Source organism: Mchenga conophoros, linkage group LG1 (assembly GCF_057382185.1).
Source record: "Mchenga conophoros isolate Kocher_MC1m ecotype Shallow Benthic linkage group LG1, M_conophoros_male_GT1.1, whole genome shotgun sequence".
NCBI lineage: Eukaryota > Metazoa > Chordata > Actinopteri > Cichliformes > Cichlidae > Mchenga > Mchenga conophoros.
In genome coordinates, this window is record NC_140526.1 from 35229079 (window position 1) to 35253602 (window position 24524).

At 37.6% G+C, this 24524-nt stretch overlaps 2 protein-coding genes across 3 annotated transcripts; both read right to left on the minus strand.

Annotated features, from left to right (window-relative positions):
* Window positions 1–376: 376 nt before the first annotated feature.
* LOC146583702 (receptor for retinol uptake stra6-like) lies at window positions 377–13853 on the minus strand. 2 transcript variants are annotated; one of them, XM_085276171.1, is made up of 17 exons: window positions 13614–13853; window positions 13361–13427; window positions 11185–11270; window positions 10972–11111; window positions 10540–10706; window positions 9875–9982; window positions 9434–9501; window positions 7657–7736; window positions 7484–7545; window positions 7221–7383; window positions 7045–7120; window positions 6678–6811; window positions 6165–6282; window positions 5966–6067; window positions 4959–5122; window positions 4609–4746; window positions 377–3664 (listed from the first exon to the last, which is right to left on the minus strand). In XM_085276171.1, the coding sequence occupies exons 1-17, from the start codon at window positions 13712–13714 to the stop codon at window positions 3381–3383; spliced, it is 2058 nt and encodes a 685-aa protein (XP_085132297.1). In that variant the 5' UTR covers window positions 13715–13853; the 3' UTR covers window positions 377–3380. The 2 variants fall into 2 exon arrangements, with proteins under 2 accessions (XP_085132297.1, XP_085132307.1); XM_085276181.1 differs by having other exon boundaries at window positions 378–3640.
* Window positions 13854–17770: 3917 nt separating this feature from the next.
* LOC146583703 (photoreceptor-specific nuclear receptor-like) lies at window positions 17771–23412 on the minus strand. Its single transcript, XM_085276190.1, has 8 exons — window positions 22585–23412; window positions 22043–22193; window positions 21294–21397; window positions 20850–21152; window positions 20030–20208; window positions 19164–19404; window positions 18722–18827; window positions 17771–18426 (listed from the first exon to the last, which is right to left on the minus strand). Exons 1-8 carry the CDS (start codon window positions 22673–22675, stop codon window positions 18294–18296), a joined length of 1308 nt encoding a protein of 435 aa, XP_085132316.1. The 5' UTR covers window positions 22676–23412; the 3' UTR covers window positions 17771–18293.
* Between the last annotated feature and the right edge of the window lie 1112 nt (window positions 23413–24524).

Below are 24524 nucleotides of genomic sequence, written 5' to 3' on the forward strand. Positions count from 1 at the left end.
GTCCTGTTTACTTTTAAAAAGTAATTTCTTATTCATTCAAATTTTATCTCACAGTGCACATCTTGAAGCACTAACATTGTTTTGTTAATCAGAAAACAATAATGCAATAGGTGAAATGTACATGCATGGAAGATGATGCACAAGTTCTTGTAAAAATGATCATGTGATTCCTTAAAAATGTAAGTTAAACATTAAAAAAAAGAAAAACAGGAAGTAAAAGACTTCTTAGTAAAAACTTACTAATGACTAGATCAAACAAGAAAGCTGCTTAATGATTAAGATAATAAGATCAATAAACACTAAACATATGATAAATTCTGGTATTTGGAAGAGTACACAGGAGGAAATTTTTACTGTTAAATTACAGTAAAGTAGTATATCCTTACCCTGGTCAGCATGTCCTCCATTATTTACCCTTTTAGTTTATTGTCTTTCTTTAACAGTAATAAGATGTCAGCCCAGTCTGAAACATTTACATTTCAGGATATTTTCACTCACCAAGCAAGAACTGTATTAAACCATGAAAACATATAATATTTAATATATTTGCTTAATATTCTTAGTACAGTGGAACCCCGACTTACGAATACCCCATTTAACGAAAAATTCAAGTTATGAAGGCACTTAACAGCAATATTTCTGCCCCTGTAACGGCAAAATGCCTGTGTAACGAAATCTGCTGGCTCTGATTGGCTGAGCCCAGAAGATGCATGCATTATTGGATAGTAATTTACAGTCATCAACAAAATAAATTCATATAAAAACTGTGAATTTTCTTTAAAAAAATATTGACATAGTTTTAAAGGAATGACTAAAAAAAGAAATATGCAGATTTACTAGCACATTATCTTTTTGCTTTTTTATTTATCTTCAGGACTTGTATGTAAAACAGCAAACATAATAGGAAACTAATAGGAAACTGTAATTAGGTATCTAAATATGAGATAAGATAAGATATTATGACAAAGCTGAAATGTAAATAAAAACAAACACACATACAGTCTTCTAACAGCATATTAAGATCGTACACTGTATTCTGCAGCAGAAAACAATGTTTATACTAGAGTAAATATAAAATATTTGTATCTTCAGCTTGTGAGATTTTGCTGTGAAGTTGGTTTATATATAAATTTGCCCGTCCATGGTCTTAAAAATCCTCCTACACCACTGAGAACACAAATATCCAATCAGTATGGGCTGGCATAGCTACATTACCCAGACAAAAATAAACTAGGACTGCTTATTGACTCCGTGCTGCATGTCTGATGCTGACATTGATCACTGCCATCAGTCTGTGCGTCATGCAAGTCAGTATTAACTAATTAAAAAGGCTTCCAGACTAATTGAACAATACTGTAAAGTAAAGCTTAACAAAATTAAATTATATTTTTCATACATGAGCTGAGACCTGCATTGTTATTAATATTTCTTTTGGAATCCCATTGGATCTTCTTTTCGCAGCCACATTTCTTCAGAGTTCCTTTTGGTTGGTTGAAATGTGATGTACACTCTGCAGGGATACTTTAGTGATAGACACTCCAATCAACCTCAAGATTATAACCACATATTAAGTTGTAGACTACCTAGGGTCTCTGACCCTTTGGGTCACCGACTGGGAACTTCTCAGCACATCCTTTATTCTCTGGCACTGAGAAATGCACAGTGGTTCCTTTGGGTCAGGCTTCAGTGTGTCCCTGCAGCACTTTCAGTAGTTTTAACTGGTGGAGTCAATTTGTGGCAAAGAGAACTCTGTCACTCTAACTGTTGTGTGAGGGAGTTCTGTGAGCTATCTCAGTAAACACAAACTTCACATACAATGCCTATGATTTACTTTGTTACACATACAGTAACGAATTACAAAAACTTACTGAACTTGAGTAGAATTTTCAGGTATTTGTACTTTACTTGAGTAGTTTTTTTTCTGACAACATTTTACTTTTGCACCCTACATTTTAAAATAAATATCTGTACGTTCTACTTCTTAACAGACTTGTTACTTTTGTTTTAAAACATTTGACAGGGAGTTATTATTTTACGTCACTGCGGGCCTTCATACATCAAACCGATTTAAGCCTGAACAGTAACTCAAGACAGGCAGTCCTGTTCACCAGGGGAAAAGAGATGAAAGAGGCAAACCTGTGTGCCAAAGTCAGGGGTTAAAGTGGTTTGTGCTTTCTTTTTTTCTGGCACAACACCGACACAACACAAGTACTTCAGCATCTAGCTAGCCTAACAGAAGAGGACAAAACAAAAATGGAGTGACATAGTTTTAGTGGCAGGTAATTTCACATACAACATTTTTATCAGCACAGCAAGCATCATCAAAAACACTGTTTGTGCGCAGTTTGTCTGCTGCTACTGCTTATTTCACAGGGAGAGAAAAGTCAGAGAGCTAAATTCATTCAGAGATGGAGATAAGAAAGACAGGACAGGAGAGGAAGAAGAGAAATAAGGACTACAGCTATTTCCTCATTAGGATTTGATAAACCAGAAGTTTAAAGCTTACATGATGTCTTCATGTTTTTAAATTATAATTTCTATACTTTTATTGTACATGACAATAAAGGTCTATTTTATTCTAAATCAGATATTGGGTCTGTACATGTTACACGTTTTTTTCATATTGTGAAACAAGCTGCAACAAAAACTGAGGTAGACTAACCCTAACTGTGTTATTTAATTTCATGTGTGATGCTTTTCTTTTCCCCACTCTGAGCCATTAGAACTGATTTTAGGTTTCCTGCACCTGCTGAATCTCACTTTAACCCCTGACTGTACTCATTTTTAGAGGCAAAATCAGCCTCGGCAATGTAAGCAACAAAAAAAAGAGCTATTTTATTTTATTTCCTTCTTTTTCTCTTCTCATAATCGATTCAAGCTGAATACATTTATTAGAATTAAAAATGAGACTGAAACATGTTTTTTGTTCCCTCTACTGATATTATTTTATCATTACATTAATACAGCACAGAGTTCAGTTAACTTTGCACAAAAATAGGTAGTAGAAACACTCTCCAAAGAGCTACTTTTATTACTTTGAGTTCATTTCAGAGCCGGTACTTTTTTACTTTAGTATAGAAGTTGAATCCATACTTCAGCTTTCACTGGAGTATTTTTTAACACTAGTATCTGTACTTCTGTTTAAGTACATATTCTGTACTTTTGTGCTTTCTGGATGCGATCTTAATGTAATGTTTTTGTTGCCTAAAGCTAACCTAAGAGAAATAAACAGAATAATTTAGACAACTATTTACATAAGTTAAATGCTAAAAGATCTCTGAAGCAAAGCGGTTGATTGCAGTAGTTATATTTAGCACTTGCAGGTTTGTTTAATGCAGATTACACCCAGTACAATTTTGAAATATATTGCCAACTCAAACTCATTCAGTTTTTTCTTGACTTTCAGGGGTCTCAGTGGGCTCTGCTGGCTCTGTGCCCAGCTTGCTGGCCTCCATCTTGCTGCCCTTTTTGGAGGTTCGGTTGGGGGTGCCATTCAGGACGTTCTCCGAGTTCTGCAGAGTCTGAAAATGCTTCCTGGAGCCCAGCAGGGAGGGGTTGTTAACCAATGTGTACATCAGCTGCCAGCGAGAGCGAATCCTTTGACTGCTGTTCGCCTTGCTTGGCTTATTCTCCTGAATTCCTGAAAGCATGAAGGAGGAGCAGGCTGAGGGCAGAACGAGACAGCAAACCAAGGGGCTGAATATGCTTAGTGTCATGTATCAATGTATGCATGACGTATTTTGAAAACAGTGGCTAAGAAATTGTTACAACCCCATATAACAGCATAAGCATGCTTCATGTGTGTGTCACTGAAAAGAACACATTGTGGAGAAACACTCAAAGCCTTCTGTATTTGGCAGCTCTGTGGGTTTAGAAATTGTAGTCAGTAAAAGCTACACAACTAAATATCCATTTTGATATTTGTCATTACAAGCATATTCATCTGAGAGTCAGCAACTTATAATATAATATAGAGAAAAGTGGATTTAATGAAAACACAATGGTCCTGCGCTAATTTTGGCATGCCATTCTAAAGTGATAAATGTTGCTCTTTCCTGTAAGCTAAATTTTTTATCATTTATACTAACAATGTTACACAATTGCAACATGCAGTAGTAATAATCATAAAGTGAGGATTGCCAGGATGCAGATTTCAGCATGGCAGCATAATAAGCAGAAATGCTAAATAATAAACATATTATGATTGGACCACAGCATTAGCAGTAGCAATTAGCTGAGTCTACGGTAAAAGCTCTTCCTGACAGTGAGGATAATTAAGCTGGACAGTGTAGAGCTGAGCTTGACATGTTGAGAGTAACACATTGTGGCCTTCAGAAGTTAAACCACGGCTGTATTAAAAGAATAAGTCAGCACTGCTTAATTTTTTCCAATTGTGATCATTCTAGGTATTACAACAACTCCCTCTCCTGCCCACAACGCATTTTTTTTCATAAAGCACTATTATTACATTCTTATTAAATACTTAATGTTCAATATGTTTTAAATGTAGTGGCACAAAAGCTGGACTGTGTTTGCGTGTGTGTGTGTGTGTGTGTGTGAGAGAGAGAGGATGTTTGTCTTTATGTGTTTCCAGTTTAGGATTTCTACCTTCCTCTGCATCTTGTATTTTCTGTCCAGCTCTCCCACCCCCAACCATCATGTCCAGCAGCAGCCCACAGAAAGCCTTCATCACCGGGTGCGACTGACTGACCTCCACCTTCAGGAAGTGTGTGTAGTAGCAGTAGGCTAAATAGAGTTAAAGGTCACAGAGTAGAATTTAAATCAGACTGTCTGAAAAATGCAATTGCATACTTTTGTTATTATCATCAAGTCATTCAAGATGATTAAAATTAGTAACAGTGTTACTGTACATAAAGGATGTGTTCACAAAGGTCTATATAGCCTATTCCTCAATACTCCAGGATTCCATTGTTCTAGACAAATTGAATGAATCGTACCTGGGTCATAGGACTCTGCTGTGCGATGCAGCAGACTGACATCAATACGACCAAGATGGATGATGTTGTACAAAGCTGTTATTACTATTCTCCATATGGCAACAACCAGCCCCACCACGGTGTTGATTAGGAACAGCAGGTACGTCAGGAGGAACAGACTCTCTCTGAAAAGCATCATGGAGGAGACTGTGAGAAAAAACTGAGTGTAAACATGAAGTTAATTACATTAGCAATACAAAGCCTGTGACAGAGCTTGTGACCCTGAAAGTGCTGACCTCTGATGAGTGGAGGCTTCACATTTTTAAATGAAGTAATAACAAATAAACAACAACAACAAATAAAGGATTCTGAGTTGCATTGTGGGAAATGGTATTTGAGATTGGACCATAATAGGTCTTAAAACTCAAGAAATCTCAACCCTTTCAGCTAGATTTGTTCTTTGTTCTCCAACTTTATGCCTCAGTACAAAATTAAATAAAACCACTCATTATTCTTTAACAATCTATATAAATTAAATAATGTCTTTGTATTAAATGGATGTTTTTGAATCAGTTTTCAGCCTAAAGCTAAAACTACTCAACAGAAACTCTCTGAGGCCCCCTCTCCCACAAAACAAAGACCCCAGTGTCCTCAGAAGTAGTTGCATGTCTCTAATTAACAAGTTGAATCCCAGTGAGAAAGTATTCATGTTGTAATCTACTTAATCTACTTCTTTAGTATTTTTTGACGATACAGATACAAAGTCTTCAGTACTAATAGTTGGAAAACCATTTATTTATTTATTCAGTTCTTTGTAATTTAAAAACATCATTTATGCTGTAAAAGAGCTAAACTAAATAACTGACACGTGTTACTAATAATTAAACAGTTTCATCCTCAGAATTGCATTGCATTTTTATTAGTATCGAACAAAAATAAAATTACAACTAGTAATTGAAATGTCTAAGTAATAAACAACACCCAATTAAACTGCATTCCAACAAATGAGTAGGACTAAACAAACACACCTGTTGTTCAGGTCTCTTGTGCCGGCTTTTTGTTTGATGAAAGCAAACTTAGCAGTCACATGCTGAAGCCCTGTCACCAGTATCAGTGTGACCCAGGCCGGCCTGAGACATCACAAAGGTGGAAAATGAAAGTGTTTTGAATCATTGATTCATGAAAAGAGAAAAAAGGAAAGAGCTATATGAATTGTTGCTGACTCACCATGCCTTTCCTGCAATTTCAAAGACAATGATGTTACGGCCGTAAAACACTGGGATAATGATCAAAAACACCAGGAACAAGAAGCAGATGAAAAACACAATGGTCTGGATAGCCATTCCTGCAGAGTTAACACAGAAACAGGCCACTTTGAATATTAAAATCATTTCTAAAAGTATTTTTTTTCCTTAACCCCTTAAGCCTTTTTTAAATGGCCAGCACTACAGGTTTTATTAAGCATCACTCACAAGCATTTGCAAAGCTGGATTACTACATAGTTAGTACTTTAGTAAACTACAATGAGTGCATTCATGGTAATAAGGGAACATGCCATCCAGATCAACAGCCTGTCTTTTTTAGTTGTAGTTCTTTTCTTCGGACAAAAAACTTTTTGAGAGACAATCCCTATTAAAAGGACAAGTCAAAAGGGTTTTGTTTTTTTTCTTTTCATGATGTGGTATTTTCCAGCATTATTCTTAAAACTAAAGTCAGTGATGCAGTTTATTCAAGCTTTACCAAGGCTGACGATTGCAGCCTGGTATCCCGTCAAGCCCATCCAACAGACAACACCTGTTCTAGATGGATGCATGGTTTTCTGGTTGTTGCAAAGCTTGTAAATGTCTCCCTTATACAGTCCTCTTAGGTTTGATCTGAAACACATTAAGCCAGTGACACATCAGGTTCAGACAGGAAGGCCTGTCTGAGAAAAATCTAGAGAAAAATAAGTAACAAAGTTGAAATACTTATCATCAGGCAACAATGAGAAGTCTGGCAATATTGGGGTTAGACTATAATCAGTATTCAGAATAAGTAAACTTTTCATGGAGAAAATAGAGTTTCCTTTAACCAATGCCTCCAGTCTCTGAGGATTTACTGCACATACCTGTGGAGAACCATGGACCTCATGAGCATAATAAGGCTGACCAAGCAAGACAGGGTCATCGCACAGAGGTAGCATACTAACAAGCAAATGATGCAAAAGAAAAAACAAATTAGTCTTACTTTAAAACAAAAATACTTTGGTATTTTGTTACAGGGACAGCAAACAGACCCACATACCTTCCAGCAGCCATGTGTAAAAAGTTACAATTCTAACAACCTCCATCCTGTCATCTGATAACACAATCCCAAAACCCAGTAACAAGAAGGCGATATTTTCATCAATACCAGCACGAACAATGTGGAGAGTAGGCACCACCAGGACAACTATCAAGAGTGCGGTCTGTAGGGTGAAACAGGCAATGGTGAATGTAAAACAAATGAACCAAGATGGTATGACATTTTAAAATAGGTAAAGGTATTATTGGCTTATTTAAGCTCACATGGTGTATAGCCACACAGGTAACAAAAGATGATACCGCCAGCTTCAGTGGAAAACGAAACACTGAAAGGAAAAATGATCAAGTAGGTTACTGCAGCATTTCCAATATGTCAGATATGCAGAAGAAGTTAAGTCAGCGTTACATAAAAAATATATCTGTATGAGAACACTCACCTTTTTCAGGAATATAAATGTAACCCTTAATCACCTCCAGAATTCTCTCTGCAAGCGCTGGTTTGTCAGATGCTGACAAACTACAAGAGAACAAGTCGTGAGAGCTGCAAACTACATGAATGCGATTTATATTTAATTTATTTAACTTATTTACTTATGTATTGCTGATATCTGCAACTGAATTGCAAGTTCCTTTTCAAGCCTCCCCCAGTACCTCACTATGGGAAGAGCCCTCCGGTATGATCCATCAGATAATCAGAATCAGAATAATCTCTCATATCCCCCTTGGTTTTCAGAGAATCTGGGTTACGCTAGTAACCAAACATTTTCTACAGTAACAATTCAAGGCCACAAGCTCCATTGCAACACTGTAGTACTATATTTCCTCCTATTTTGGTTCACATCTCACTCTTCCAGTAAGTATTTATTTAATAAATGCTTAAAAAATATCTTTAAATAATTAAAATTTCAACAAGGATATTAACGTAATTGTTTATTTATGCATATTACAGTTCTCAAAATTAAAAAACCTTGTCTATAAAATAATTTAGAAAATACTACCTTTGATTTTGATTAGATTAATCCACTGTTCTCATTTTTTTTGCTCACACAACAAAGACAAAGAAAACAAACTTGAGCTGATTCAGAATGTCTAAATTATTCACAGACTGATCGTCAGGTAAAGCTGAATAAATATCCAAATCCCATTTTGCAATGATCATTTCGGTTATAGAGGTTTATCCCCCGAAATATACAGTAAACCTTCTGTAAGCACCTTAATTGTTCAATGGCCTGTTGAAGATAAACAAAGATAACACTTCATCTTTTTTAATTCAGCATTTTCTTTATTTTTTAAAAACTGTCACTTGCTTTTGGCCTGTCTTTATATAATAAACTTCACTCATACTTCTTTAATTGCACGTAAACTCTCTGTACCTTGTTTTGAAAATAACTTTGTTCTTCCTCTTCTTCCTATCAGTCTTAACAGTAACCTGGATTTTTAAGGTGAATTTGGTTGTTTTAACTATCCTAATTTTATCACCTTTGAAGGTGCAAGCAAATATAGGTAATCCACAGTTTTAAAATGCTTTTACTTTGAATGAAAATCATGCATACATGTGGTGAGAAATGTGGTAAATTTCAACATATTTGTGGGTTTAAAGGATTATACACCATTACACAGTTGAAGCCAGTAGGAATCTCACTTTTAAAAAACAGACAAAAAATAATAATTTTGGCATGTGGCTTGAAAGTGCAATTAATTTGATTTGCATGAAGCCAGAGAAGCAAATGATCAGTTGATTTAATATCAAATGCTAGACTCCACTAATCTCATTTTTGAAGTTACTCCAAAAGAGCGATTATTTTAGCTTATAACTTGTGGAGCCTGGGCTCTGAACCAGTGACAGTCAGCTAATACAATGTAGAAAGAAAAGAATATTCTGAAAGGAAAATCTTTAGCAAATACTACTCTATAAATATCGATTAAAAATAAACCTACAAACATTATCAGGCCTCTGTCACATATTACATTCTGAAACTGAGAAATCAGAAAATGATCACACTGCAACAAAGTAAGCTGCTAGCTCACTGTAATGGCACAGTTAATGGAACTGGAACTGAACACATTAAAGTCAGCAGCAAAACTGCCAATGAGCAAGCTTTCATTATAAATTTTGTCGTCTTCATTGAAATATGATCCCGACCTCTATCATGTTTTTTTTTGTGTCACCACTCTGAGTCTAATAAAATAAATCACTCTTTAATCTCTGCTCACCTGGCAGTTGAGGACTTTTTCTTGAGAAGTAACTTCACATAGTTGGTGTAGTAGCTACTGTCAAGGTCCTGTGAGCAAAAACATTTTAAGGTGTCAGTATTTCAGAACATAACTACAAGTTTAATTTCCTTCATAACTCTGTAATTTCAATGTTACCAATTAGTGTTTGTTGGGGATTTAATCTGCTTTTGAAGTATAAATCTTGGATTAATATATTTGAAGGTGGGAAAATGTTACCTCTCCCGTCATAATCTGCTGAAGGACACAGGGTTAAACCTGTTCTTTTTCTGCACAAGCTGCTCATTGTAATCACAGTTCTGTTTTACATAATTGAACTATGTTACGTACTTATTCGTGTGCACCAGCCACAGCCAGAGATAAATATCATACATTTTTAGAATGTTGAAATTTAGAATGTTTGTGTATTCTGACTTTTCTCACCTCGTCCGTCTTTGGTCCTTTCACAAACAGCAAAGGGAACTGAATGCAGAGATATGCAAGGCAGGCCAGCTGAGGCAGACTTGCGAGTAGAGCATAGTATTTATAGATCTGTAAACAAATAAAATATGCTGTCCTTTAAAGTATCAGTTCCTTCAATTGTAACGTGATGTATTTTATACAAACCCAAAATTATATAAAATTATCAGTTACTAAAGGACTTTACTTAATGACAAATCACAAAAGTTAAACAACTATAACCAGACTTGGCTGTTCCCATCTTGTTTGGGTTTTATTTCTTCCAGCTTTTGCACTGTTTTCAAACTTTTTAACTAGACTAGCTTATGTCTGCTACAACTAGAAGCAAGATCAACACTGTACAAGCATGTCATGAAAGTGAAACATGGAAAGGAAAATCTTTGGGATTGGTTGAGTTGTTGCCACAGTAGCTTGTTCATGCACCTCAAAATCTACCATGAGGTTGCATAGCAACAAATGTCTTTAAATTCAGCAGATATTTGAAATCTGTGTAGGATTTTTTTATACCAAGTCTGACGTTGAAAACAGAAGGGCAACATAAACTTTTAAAGAAAGTATTCTTCTCAGATATGAAATTCATTTGTTTCCCTTAAACATTATTCATCAGTATTTTTTTGTTGGTATTTTACCTCTGGAGTCTTTGGACAGTCAAATTTCTGCCACACCAGGACTCCAAAGTGAGTGAAGGAGAGCAGTGTCCCAAACACATAACCTGCTTTGCGCTGCAGAGTTCCACATACCAACAGAGGATAATACAGGATTGGGTAATAAAATATGGCGATTATCTTCATGTACTCTGGAAAAAAAGGACCCAAAAAAAGACAGGGCATATCAGTTCCTAAAATGAAACCTCTAATCTAATCAGTATAGACAAAATGGAAAAACAAGGACTCTCTAGAATCCTCCACGTGAATAATCTGATTTTTAATAATAAAGGGATAATAATAAAGGCAGTGTATGTTCAAAAACCACTGACTGGCATGATAATCAAACCACCATATAACTGAAGCAATTACAATCTTCATTGCAACTAAAGAACAAACAAGCATTCAGATGTCTACCTTTATTATCTGCTGGAGTATCTTTGGAGAAAGGCAGAGGGTCTGGGGTGATCACCAGCATTGCCAGCTTGCTGAACACCAGTCCAAAAACAGCCATAACCACTCCTTTTTTCTGAGTCTGATCCAGGAAGTTGGCTGGACTGTGAGATCACACAGGGAGGCTCAGATAACATGAGACAAATGTGCAGTTAAATTTGTATTTACCAAATTTACCTGAAGATGCTTGAGGATCCTCTTGCGAAACCCTGGCAGAATTTATTTTTCCTGGTGAGACCTGCCAGGATTAACATGATCACCAGCTAGATGGAAGGACAAAATTTTAGATCTTCCGTTACGCGTCATACAGTTAATGCCACATCAGTGATTGTCATTATATACTAATATAGTAAAGTAGTATAGTTTTTTTACATTACATGCTGGAAACGTAATTTTAGGCTAGCTTGTTCTAAAAAGTTTCCTTTTGTCAAAAGCTGCCCCAAAATGTTGGCAGATTCATAAAAAAAGACTGTTTGTAACACACTTGTAAACAAGTGTAATCGAATGCTTCCTTGAAATGATAGGACAATCTGATTAAGACAGGATTATGACATTCGTTTCAGGTACAAATGGTGAACTGCAAACGTTATTCTTAATATGCTGTCGTGTCACTAAATGATAAGGCTTTACTGTGCCCCCTATCTTTCAGGGCTAAGTTGTATTTGATTGTGTTTATCAGAGCCTTTGCCAGCTCCAGGAGCTCATTAAAACTTCAACTTTCCAAAATAACACAGCACTGTAGATATGTCAGGAACTGACCTATAAGTCAGAAGAACCTCAAATAAATAACCTTGTTTGGTAGAAAACATATTTCATGACCCACCTCTAATAGTTTTTCAGATTGTTTACCGTACAATGAAATTGGGTCGTGTCCATTCTATACACAGTAGAAGGATTTTTATGACTGAGTCAGTTGTGTTCATTCGTAATTGGTTGAAGGCTAAATGACAGTAAAAGTCCCTAAATGGCATATCCTTTGGGAGCAAAGACAACTGACGGATTCCTGGAAAATGCACCAAAGGATGTACTGGGAAATGAACCTCTCTCATCCTCTTATGTTCCACTTAAAAGGAGAATAGTTTAAATGTTCAAGCTGTGTTGGCAGCAGACATTCAAATCTATAATTTTATCTGATACTACATAAAAATTTCTTGGCTTGTGAGTCAGAGCTGACCCCTGCTTGTTATGTTTGTTTGCAAAAAGCTATCTTAAGACTAAGATGACTAGCGGATTACATTGGTGACAATGTCCACTCTTTTATACAGTCTATAATTGCTATAAACTGCTTAAGCCATGCATTCCCAAGAAACTACAAAGTTATCAGTGTTTCTCTTGTTCATTCTGCCTTACTGTAGAAACAAGCAGTGTTGGGTGTAACAGATTAAAAAGTAACACATTACTGTAGTCACACTACATTTTCAGCAACACAGTAATGTAGCATGTTACTGAACTAAATTCAGTCATTTCATTACAGTTTAAATTTTGCCACTGCTTGTGTTATAAACTGCGTTCTTCAGTCATCTGCACACAGGTGGATTAAAAAAAAAACATCTAACAAATGTTTTTTTTCTGTGCACTTATTAAAGTATTCAGATTCTGATTCTGATTCTGATTCTGATTCGTGCCACAATCAGCCAATTTCAGTTCTTGTGCAGGAGGAAAAAAGCTTGTGGGGTGATACAGCCTTTGAGGAGTGGATATGCATCCTCTTATTTTTTATTGCATTTTAATGAGTAGTGTAATGAATTACTAATGAATTACTAAGTAATGAATCACAAAGAAAGTAATTAATTGCATTGCATTACTTATAAGAAAAGTAAAGAGTAATATATAATACTTTACTTTTTAAAGCTGCATCTCCTTAGACACCTTTTAAATTATAAAGGGACTTATTTTAGCCTAACACAACAACAATTTGCAGTTATACATTAATGAAGCAAAGCTATAAATACTACATTTCATTGTGCTACTACAGTAGCCTATAGGTCCGATAAATTAATGCATTATTAGCATTATTTCCCATATGATCATAACTTAGATGGTGATAAGTTAAAGAAAAAAAAGCAACACTCAGTGACTTGAGTAAGGTGTTGTGTCACCATGTACAACCAGAACAACGTCAGTGCACTGTAATATTGATTCTCCACGTCTGTGGATCTGTACTGGATTAAGAAGAACATCATTCTTCTAAATTATTCCCTCTTTTGGTGTTTGGAATATGGTGATGGAGAGTGCTAATGTGTTCAACAAGTTTGATATTATGCTGTATTTTAAGTGACCCCAATTTATCTGCAGTAACCCAACAAAACAACCCCCAGCCCTTAAGAGAGTAGTCAGGTCCAAGTATACTTACTGATATCGATAATATGCATATATGGAAGAGCTTGTCATCTGCTGTCGGGTCACATGGTAAAATGACTCTGCGACAAAAAGAAAATAAGGAATAAAACCATCATTAAAAAATGTGCAAAGTAAGCCTAAAACAAATCAAACCACCACATCTCAGCACTTTTCTGACCTTGTTGATGTACCAGGACCCAACCTGTGAAAATAATCAATGCTTATGGCCCCATTTGACACCTTTGACTCAACTTTTTTATACTCACTCTTTGGGTGGTTTTGTAGGCTCTGCGTTGTTTGAGTACCAGTCTGAATAGTCATAATAGGAATATTGAAAAGGCTCAACTCCCTCTTTGCTCTGATTCATTGCAGCTGTTTAATCAAGTCATACAGGTGAAGCAGGACAAATAAGGATCCAGAGGACTCCTCCTGGTCCAGCTCCAGTCAGCAGTCTGTTGGTGCTGCTGCAACGTGTCAGGACAGCTTGGCCCAAGAACCCCAACACATTCCAGTCCAGCTAATAACTAAACGCAGCAGATTAAGGGCTGCACAGAAGGGAGGGAGAGTGGAGCAAGGTTTAACATTCACGTGAAATGAAGCAAGTGGAGGAACAAATGTTTTAAACCTTGCAACATAATCATTTAAAAGTGATTCATAGAATAATATTTGGTCAAAGACAATGTAGCATCACGTTTAGGGATTTAATTAACAGTCAAGTTAACAAAAAAAAATGCATTGTTGAGTTTGGTGGTGCAGATATTTAAATGGTTCGTAAGTAATAAGTCTGAGTCCAGTAAATTCTTCACATCTGGCCAGTACCATTTCTACAGTGAAACATGCTAAAGTTGTATTATCCAATGGGAGTGTTAATCAATAACAAGACTACAGTCAAGAGCCATGTATTAGGCACAATTGCTCTTCAGCACAAATATGAATTCAGCCAGTCACATGGGAGAAACATCAAACTGAGCATCAAATTAGGTTGTCGTTTGGTTGTTGCCAGACAGACTGGTCCAGCTATTGCTGCTCATCTAATGAGACATCTCATGATCTTCACCTACGACTCTATGGGTTTGTCATTCAGATTAGGTAATGTTATTTTTGCACAGCAAATGGCACCAACCTGTTTGCCTCCCTCCGCTTGTTACTTAACAGACTAATCTTTTAAGATGAAAATCTCACTGAAACAGAGGCAACCTTTGTGTGAACGAGTGACAGAAAGGTGAAAATGAGAATGGGACACGTTACGTAAGGACCTCAACTTAAAGTTTTATGAAATAAAAATGAGACAGAAAGAAACCATGTGACGAGCATCCAGTGCCGCTGCAGAGGACGAACACTAACAACAGACCTTCACCTTCTCCAAACTGCAGCTGAAGCAGGACTTTATGATGATTTCCAGTGCTCATGCTGTGTATCTTAAAAGAAAATTTAATAGCACCATTTGAGTCAAAGCATATTTTGCTGGGAAATCTGGTGCCTGTGGGAGCTGAAAGTGTTTTAATCTGGACTGGTGAGTTTCTGTCATAAGGCTGCAGAGGGCCAGCTGATCTGATCCAAAGACTGGGACTGTAAGGGCCTGGCACTGGATCCAGATGGCTCAAATGCTGCTATTTCAACATAGAAAAATCACCACAGATGTGCTGGATGCTGTTCTTAACTTCTTAAACCCCAGACTTCAAGCTCAGTTTCAGCTTAGAATGAAAAATATTTGTGTTAAAATAAGAGTTTTCAGTTGCTTGCCTTTGTAAGCAACTGAAAACTCTTTCAATTCAGCTTGCAAGCATAAAAAAACAAGTTTGATGTCTCAATGAAATGCAGCAGGGGTCCACTTCCTTTCCTCTGCTGTGTCTCTTTGACAGTGGCAGTGTGTTTGAATCAAAAGGTAAAGAAATACTGACTGACGTTTCTTATCAAGCTGACATTTGGCTGAGGTACACCAACGCTCATTTAAACCACATAGAACTCATCATTTCAAACCTCATTTCAAGGTGGAATTTACTTCATTTTAATAATACTGTTATAAGGTCACTGTGTAGATGGAAATGTGAAGACACGTGGTACAGAGTGTAAAGATCCTACTACTTCTTGATGTAGTCAGGTGTCTGACTACAGTCTGGTCAAAATAATTTTTTTGTTTGTTTACCTTTTAAATATTGGATGTTAAAAGGGAGTTTTTCCTTCCCACTGTCGCCAAAGTGCTTGCTCATAGGGGGTCATATGATTGTTGGGTTTTTCTCTGTATCTATGAACCGCCTTGAGGCGACTTTTGTTGTGATTTGGCGCTATATAAATAAAATTGAATTGAATTGACAATCAGAGGCATAGAAATACATGGGAGTATACATATACTTATATATTCAAATGTGTATTTGTATTTTGAATTTAATGCTTTTCACAAAAAAGACAAAATACATTAAGCAGAAATAACATAATAGTGAGCAGTTACAGCATGATAACTGATGATAAGTTGTAACTGTTACTTTCTGTGACCCGTGTTTCAGTCATGTGTCCATGTTTGTTTTGTCTAAGTGTCAGGTTCCTGTGTTATTTTGAAGGTCCTCTTATCCTGTGTGCATTGTTTTCAGTTTAACTGCTTTTGTTTCCTCTTCCTTTATTGACTGTATACCAGCTGTATCTCAGTCCATCCTTCAGAGGCCGCATTTGAAGGCCGATTACGTCATAGCGACGCAACGTAATTCGAAGGCTGCTCCAGCCGACAAATGCGTCCTTCAATTTCCCAGATTTCAAGGATAGGTTGGGTGTATCCTTCCTGGCCCAACCTATCCCAGAATTCAAAGCACGGCCCAGCCAATTCCAGTTTCCAACAATGGTGGCAGCTACTTAGTTGTAAAATTACTCTTATTACTTTATTAATTAAATTATTATTCCAAAAAATTTCCATAATAATATAAAAATACTTTTCAAATGCGGCAATGGCGAAGAAGTGCGGCTAACGAGTTTGAAATATTACTCTTTCTGGGTCACAAAATAAACTTTTAACATGTTTTCAAGCAAGAATGTAGGTGTGTAAACTGCAAATTTTTGCTCGATTTATCAAGACATCACATATTTGTAACACGTCTGTTACTCACCAGCTCGATAGCTGACTGGGTGGCCAAGGTGAGAACACCGGACTCCCGGCACATCGTTTTCAGACCCTGCGCGGTCTTTCACTACTCAGGTTAAACGTGTCACTTAGATAACTTAAAAATGTTATTGTTTGGCTTTTTTCAGTGTTCTATTTGTTCCTGAGTAAATCGGTTTGGCTGAGATTAAAGTTATAGTTTTCATACAGCTGAATAAACATCAAACAGAAAACTGATTAAACAGAAAACTGATTAAACAGTGTGAGATGGTAGCGAATTTACTCCAATGTCCTGTTATATTTTAGATAGCAAGGAGCAGACGGCTCATTTTATTAAACTCCACCGAGACAGCTGGCGAGGCAAATCTGAAGGCTAGACCATCCCACTTCACAGCCTCGCTTCCGGCCTTCTCGGTCTTCGGAGGATCTGGCACATGTAGACCGCGAAGGCCGGGTCCTCCGAAGACTGCAGCCCCTGAAGTGAGACACAGCTATTGTCTCGGTGTCCCTTTGCCCTTTGTTGTGTTGTCCCTCATTCCCGCTTGCTGAGTGTCCTCATGTTCCAAGTGTCTCCTGTAGTTTCCTAGTTAGCAAATTCCTAGTCTCTCCCTAGTTAAGTTCTTTTCTATTTTTGATCCTTGTGAGTCCAGCACAAAAAGCTGTATCTTGAGCTCAGTGGCGATTCTGATTCCTGCACATTGGCTCCTAATCTTGTCAGTAACACAGCAATATATACCTGTCAAAAAGCTGCAAAAGAATTCAGAAGCATTTCTGTCCCGTATTTACAGACAGTTTGGACTGACCGAAATCTGTCAGTCCAAACTGTCAGTGTGTGTTCTGCAACATTCACACTAAAAATTGAGTGAAAATGGTTCATCTGGAGTAAAAAAAAGTGAAAAAGTAAAAAGGTTTTTTGCTTCTACCAGCAGTGTTAAAGATGTCTCACCAATGTTTTTTGGTTTTGGTTTTTTCGTTGGTTGTCACTGAGAAAGTGGGTGGAAAGGTGCCACATACATGATGCTGTCATTCCAACACGCCAAAATAATGAAGTTTCACTTAAGGCTGAATGACAATGTTTTCAAATGACTCCACAGCTATATTTAAGAGAAGCAATAAGAAAATTGATACAGTTAATGCTTAACACAAAGACATAAAGTGAAATGTCACTCTCCACGTCTGTGGAAAGCAGTAATGCTGATACGCCAGTATAAGCATTAGTCTTACTCACACTTTGCTTAATTTTCATAATTCTAATTTAAATAGGGGGTACAGATTAAAGGGGCTCAACTTACATCTTAGTCATCTTTTTTATTATATTTATTGTGTGTGAGAGTGTGTTGAAGAATCTGTGTATTAACCAGACAGAAGAGGGCACTGTTTCATGGGTTCGGTGCAAGCTCTTAGTAACATAGCAAGTATACTGAAAACATTCCTGCTCCATAGAATTAAAGCAACAGGTATATTTTAGATTTTTTCTTCTTTGTTTTTACTTTTTCAAGGCGTAACAACATAAATACAACAGTCACATTAACATCAGCAGGGCCACACACACGTTACCAAACAAATTACACTATTACCAAACAAAGTATTTTTATTGAAACAAACAACAACAACAAAACTAGTATGACCATAACTTCAAATCAGAGACTCTTGATATAATACAAAGAAAACGCATTATGACAAAAACTGAACTGCATTTTCTTCTTTGTCAAATTAACTGATGTGGAGGTGACAAAAGAAGACAACAAACAACAGCATGCAGAATCTCTTGTATATATACAAAACAAATATCTGTCAGTCATCATCCCATCCAAAACAGGACATTACTGATGACTGCATGGGTTTCTCTGTGATTCTTTTAGTTTTTGAACATGTCACACAGCAATTTCTCCATGGGAGTGTTTCCAATGGTTCTGTGGAAGAACAGCAGCTCTATCCGCTCAGAATTCACAAAGCGCAGAGAGGGAAGGAGAAGAAGCAGCTTTCCGAACCTAAACACAAAGATCATAATAAAATTAAGGCCATGTCAAATAATTTAAAGCAAAAGCCTTTCACATTGTAGAATCAGTTACATAGGGAAATCAGTTTTTTATATAAAACCTCAAATTAAGGATGCTTGTCATGAAACAGAATGAAGGAATGAAGGTTACTTTCAAATCCAGAAATCAACTTTTAAACATAATAAAGAACAAAAATTCTGTTTTGTTATAAACACACTGGAGTTTTGTTTTGTGTTTTGTCATTTTGTTCCATTGAATTGGTGACCTTTATCAGGTAGGTTGTTACCTGGCTGGTTGGCTAGGGTAGTGTGACCGTATGTGTTGTCCCAGCATGACTTGCGACTGATCCTGCAGGTTCTCCACTTGTTCTGGATCTTTCAAACCTCGAGTCTCTGTGAAGCAGAAGAAATACTTTATGGAATCTTTGCTTTCTAGGGAAAACTGTTCCTGACAAAAATTGTATAACATTCCATGTAATAAAAAAAAAAAGACTCTATAATTTTGATGTACCATACTGATGGGCATCATAATTATAAAGTGATGATATGATTACTAAATGACATGTATGGTAATATAGTGATCTTAATTAAATAAAACACACTGAGGGAAATTTTAGCCTCTGCGTGGTGCTTATCTCTTGAAAACAATGACAGTGGACGTACTGTGATCATGTTAAAGGTAATCTGCCAGATTGTAGACAATCAACTGAATAGTGTTTTGTTCCTCACCTGGCTTGAAGAGCACAATGGCCTTCAGGCAGGCGAACTCGGTAGGATCAACAGCGAGGGCCTTGAAGCGGCTGAAGACCTCCTGTAGGAGGCGCAGGTCCAGGCTAGTGTAGCTGGTTTTTCCCTGCATGCCAGGGCAGAGGTCTGGCAAAGACAGCAGTGGGCAGCTGTCTAGTGGCAAAGACCACTGGATGGCGCAGAGGAGGAAGAGTTCACTCCATGCTTCCTCCAACAGGATGACCTGGTGAAGAAGAAAAACCAGAAACTGAATATGCACCCCTGTACTCAGCTTCACCTTCGACCCAAAGAAATCACAAAGAAAAACTATAGATGCTCATTCCTGACATTCCCTTTTATTGCAGAGCCAATCACATTGTAATGTTGTCAAACAGGAATGGGACCACTAATTCAGTGTTCACTTACTTATTTATAGTCAGACAGTATTTGTGGTACTATTAACTGTCATATTGTCATTTCATAATGCTGAATGTGCTTTGTGGTCATTGTGGCCATGTCATGAATGTCATGAACATGAAGTTACATCAACATATGTAATCCTGTAAGCACATAATGACATCGGTATTTGGAATTTACAGATAAAAATAAGAATTTCTGTCTTTTTCTGTCATTGTCGCATATAAAGATAAATCATGATTCAATATATTTTTAGATATAAAAGAGACATCTGCATTTTATATTTTTTATATCTGTAACTTTAATTTGTCTTTTATCATTATACTTTTTTTTCTAACAAGAATAGAGGTCAATTTTAACCTATTAAAAATAGTTCCAAAGCAAAGTGAAAAAGTTTATAGAGACTATCTTAAAAAACAAACAAACAAAAAAAACCCTCACTTTCAGCTTACCTGGTCTCTGAAGGGCAGGTTGGAGAAAACGGGCAGGTTCTTGGCCCATTTCACGGACATGAAGAGAAGCCTTGCTGAGGTCTCGTATACATTTTCAGAACCAGACGGGTACAAAGCCATGTGGTACTCTGAAGACGCCTGCTCTGGTTCATTGCTGGTCACATCTATGTTTTCATCAACTGAAACAGAAAAGATGAGCTCAGAATCAAGAGTGCAGAGGAAACAAAACCAACTTGTTGCATAGACAGATCAAACTAAACTTCAGGTAGTTGTGATGTGCTTCAGTTCAGGTTAGATTAGACTTTATTACTATGTAATAAAGTCATAAAATTTGAGCTCCAGCTGAAAGTCAGCAGATGCCCATATGGACAAAAAAAAGTCTCTCTAAGACTAAAGAACATGTCATCATAGTTTCACATGTTAGCATTTTGTACATGCTACTACTCACCTGATGTTTGCTAAATAGTAACTTTAAAATATTAAATTGAATTAGAAGAATATTTAAGCAGAGTTGCAAATTTGGTTAGCTAGTAAAGATTTTTGATCACTCCAGAATGGGATTGATCATCATGGTGATCTCATCATGCTCCGGTAAGTGGAGATGTAACCATGACAGATTTGAAATCAACCCCACCTTCTTCACTGCCCACCTGATAACACCCTCTTATGCTCTGCTTTTTGTACTGAACCCCACTCATTTGCGTTTTACCCAAGAATATGTGTTTTCTAACCATCATTTCCCCTGCAAGTCCTAATGTGAAGGAGAAAGCTTCACCTTAAATTTACAGCAAAAACCTTTCATTTGACAACTGTTGCTCACCATCCTCAGGCTCCAACTTGGCACAGGTCTCAGCTGTCATGAGGCTTGCCATAAAGCGGTGGTTGTTCTGGGGACTGATGCAGCGCTGGGTTGCAACAGAGGAAGTGATGGACATGGAGGAGGTGATGTGGGGCCACGTGATGACAGACCCATTGGAGGATGATGAAGAAGATGAGGAAGAGGAGGAGGAAGAAGAGGAGGTGGGTTCCCGTGTGGTGGCCAGGTGCTCCTTCTCCGGGTCCACATCGATGGAGTCCAGGCGGACCTGAGCTGTGCTGCGGGGCTGCCGCTCGTTCTGAACCGCTGCAGGGGGGAGACAGAAAGGCACAACCTGTTATCTAAGGTGATAATACAGGAATGATTTTAACCGCTCACAGGTTCATGTTTGAGTTCCACTGGACACCAATCAGTTTAATGAAGCTCATGAATGCTAAAACGACTCACCGTCCTTATTCATGCCCGCCTGCAGGCACTTTTTCAGCCGACATGCCTGGCACTGGTTACGATGAGCCTTGTCCACTGGACACATGCCTGTACCGGCCTGGCACCTGTTAACCAACAGTCACGCATTTTAAAGGGAGAGTCGACTCAAAATGACAAAATAACATTCACTTATTTTCTTTTGGCTTACAGAATATTGAAAGCAGTAAGAACATATTAATTACTAAAGATCAGCTATTAGAATGTATATGGAAAATGTCCGAATTCTGAGTAAACCAGTGTGGCTAAGTCCTTAATTTTAACCTGCCATTCATCAAAAGAAAAATATCAAAAGTGAAAAGAAAAGTTTTGGGTTCTACTTTTAATCACAGATGGAATTAAAGGGGATTTTAATATATATTTATTAAAGCTATTTGTGTTTTACTTACTTTTACTTCTCTTAGTTACTTTCTGTCAATATTATTATTATTATTATTATTATTATTATTATTATATTTGAGTGCAAAAAGTGCATTTTTTTTCATTCACACTGACTTGTGCTGCTACAATTTTTTTTTAATCTGAAAGGCATTTACTTATACAGTAATAGGAAACACTTTAATTTACAATAATAGTTGGCAAAATATGGGGTTTGTAGAGGCTAAAACCAGAGTTTATATTCCTTTCACCTTGAATATTGACTATTTTAAATAGATGAGGAAACGTCACACGATGAAGCTGGAATAACTGTCTACAGCTGAGTTTCCTCTTGCCTGTAAATGAGTCTCCTCCTCACACTGCGCTTGAAGAAGCCGCTGCAGCCGTTGCAGGCGTAGATGCCGTAGTGTTTCCCGCTGCTGGTGTCTCCACACACTTTGCAGACCAGAGCTGGGCTCAGAGCTTTGCCCGGTGCAGGACTCTTGGCTGTGAGTCAAAAACAGTCACAGAGTAGGTCGGTTATTGCCACTCATTAGGGCTGGTATTGTTTCATACATGTGCCTGCCATCTGTACAGTCAGCTCTGTCTGCTGGTAGCAGGACAGTCTGTCTAAACACTCACAAAAATTGAATAAAATCCTTAACTATAATTTAAAAAAAGCATTGCTTGCTCATAATTATGTGTTTTTATGAGAGTTTTTAATGTTTTTGTGTTGGATTTCATTCATAACCCGATGCATGTTGAGTAAAGAATTTCAGGTGTTTCAAACTTTCATATTGTTTAAGTGCTAACTTTTCCTCCCTGTTACCGAGCCAAGTCAGTGTTACACTCTTCAGACTCCATTGGCAACTTGTTGTCGTTGGTGTGGAGCTCTTACCTCCCCTGCTGTCATCAGTCCCACCGCTGCCAGATGACTCTGTGGGGGAAGAGGATGGCATCATGGGTATCTTTGTAAGGTGATCCTCCATTATTTTTCTCTCAAAATATCTCCTCTAGTGATTGACGAAGGCAGATAAGAAAAGGTTTTGGTCCTCTTCTGCTCAGTTGCTTCAAATAAAAATACGTAGGGCCGCAGGGCCTCCGGTGGTCCCCGGTGGACAGATGGCAGGGTGAGCCCGTGCTGTGTGTTGCAACCTCTGCTGTGGTTGTTCAGATGAGCTGGGGTCCTGTCATGAGCTCCAGCTGACACTTGTTGCACGTGAACAGGTTGTGTGTGGGTGTGTGTTCCCTCCGATGTCTGTCACTGTCTGTGGGCTCTCCTCAGCAGCAGGTCCTCAAAAGGGAACCCGGGGGGTGGTGGAGGGGGTAGGATTAGCCCCAAGCGCTGTGTAAGCAGCATGCTTATTTGTCATCCTCTTAATCTTTACTGTTCATCTACTGATCAATCAGTCACATTGCCAGCACAATGGTGCTGCTCAGACATGGATCGTCATGAAGTCTGCAAACAAACAAACAAACAAACAAGCAAACAAACAAAAAAGAATCAGCAATGACAACAAAATCTCCAGCTCTGTGCTAGAAGTCTTGTAACTGTAGACCAGTCCCCATCCAGGCACTCCTCCTTGTGTCTCCTCTGTCTACATCAGTCAACACTCCTCTTCAGTATCTGCATTTAAACGGACAATTACATGAGGCACACATTATTATATTTACCAGCATCTTCAATTTGTATTTCCCCTCCTTTTCTTTTCTTTTCTTTTCTTTTCTTTTCTTTTCTTTTTTTGCCTCCTGAATTCCAGACCCATTTCCCCTTGCTGTATATTTGATCTGTGTGATTGCCTCCTATTCATAAAGACTCCCAGTGTTTGCAGAGGAGCTGCCTATTAACTCCCATTTCTACCCCTTTTTTTGTCAAACTGGAGATCATCCACTTCCTCAGGTTGCCAGGAGAGAAAGGTCACAGAGAGAATGATGGAGTTTTGGGGGGGCTGATGTGATGGTCAGCACTAATTTGGCTCATTCATGAGGTTTTCCCATTTATTATTGAGAAGCTAGAATTATCATACATGTGGCATTTACATAAGCGGCAGTTTATTAGCCGGAGCAGGTATGAGATTGGATCTGGTGAGGAGGTGAGGAGAAGCGTGCAAAACTGAGGTAGGAAATATGAAACAAGCAACTTTCTTGTCATATTTAAATAAGACTGGGTTCTTGTTTTACCAAAATACCAGTAAGTTTATGGCTAAGAGAAAAGCTTTCTACATTATTTTATGATTAAGGTGCGAAAGGACTCAAAACCAAGAAAAGCAAACTATAAAATATTCTTTGCTAACATGATTTTTACATCAAACTAGAGATAAGAGATGGAAGGTTGCTGGAAAGTTTCAAATGTAAAATTCAGAACAGGTGTCAAACAATACTTCTATCTGTTAGTGCCATCATCATCGTCATCCCTTGACGCTTCAATGCCCTCGTGCCTCCCCGCTCATTTTCATCATTTGTCTCTTTGAACAGTTGAGCGGTTCAAGTGAAAGATGCAAATCTGGAGGGGACACAAGCTGCTGGGTCTCTGACATCTGCGCAGTGGCATCTGTACTCATTCACTGTTTGTTTGCTTTTTGTTCTGCGCTTGTAACGTGTGTGAATAACTGCGCTAACGACTGCTCTTAGATTGGACGTATGAACGCTTTAATTAATTTTGTTTTACACCATCTGACATAATCGCTTTAGAAAACAGCATCCTGCATATGCCAGCAAAATTCACAGTGTTCATTCGTGGTCTGTTTTGGCAGAATGATAAATCTAAGTCCAATGTTTGTTTGCATTTCAGCTCTGGTGTCTTAAGCTCCAATATATTACACACTCTTAACTAGCTAA

Excerpts from the sequence above, each read along its gene's own strand:
- LOC146583702 (XM_085276171.1), bottom strand. The coding sequence starts at position 13,714 with ATGAATCAGAGCAAAGAGGGAGTTGAGCCTTTTCAATATTCCTATTAT. Across the intron at positions 6,068-6,164 it reads GAAATTGCAGGAAAGGCATG|GCCGGCCTGGGTCACACTGA; the intron begins GTGAGTCAGCAA and ends GTGATGTCTCAG. Across the intron at positions 3,665-4,608 it reads AATACAAGATGCAGAGGAAG|CCTGCTCCTCCTTCATGCTT; the intron begins GTAGAAATCCTA and ends TTCTGCCCTCAG.
- LOC146583703 (XM_085276190.1), bottom strand. The coding sequence starts at position 22,675 with ATGGAGGATCACCTTACAAAGATACCCATGATGCCATCCTCTTCCCCC. Across the intron at positions 21,398-22,042 it reads AGGAGGAGACTCATTTACAG|GTGCCAGGCCGGTACAGGCA; the intron begins GCAAGAGGAAAC and ends GTTGGTTAACAG. Across the intron at positions 18,828-19,163 it reads CATTGTGCTCTTCAAGCCAG|AGACTCGAGGTTTGAAAGAT; the intron begins GTGAGGAACAAA and ends TCTGCTTCACAG.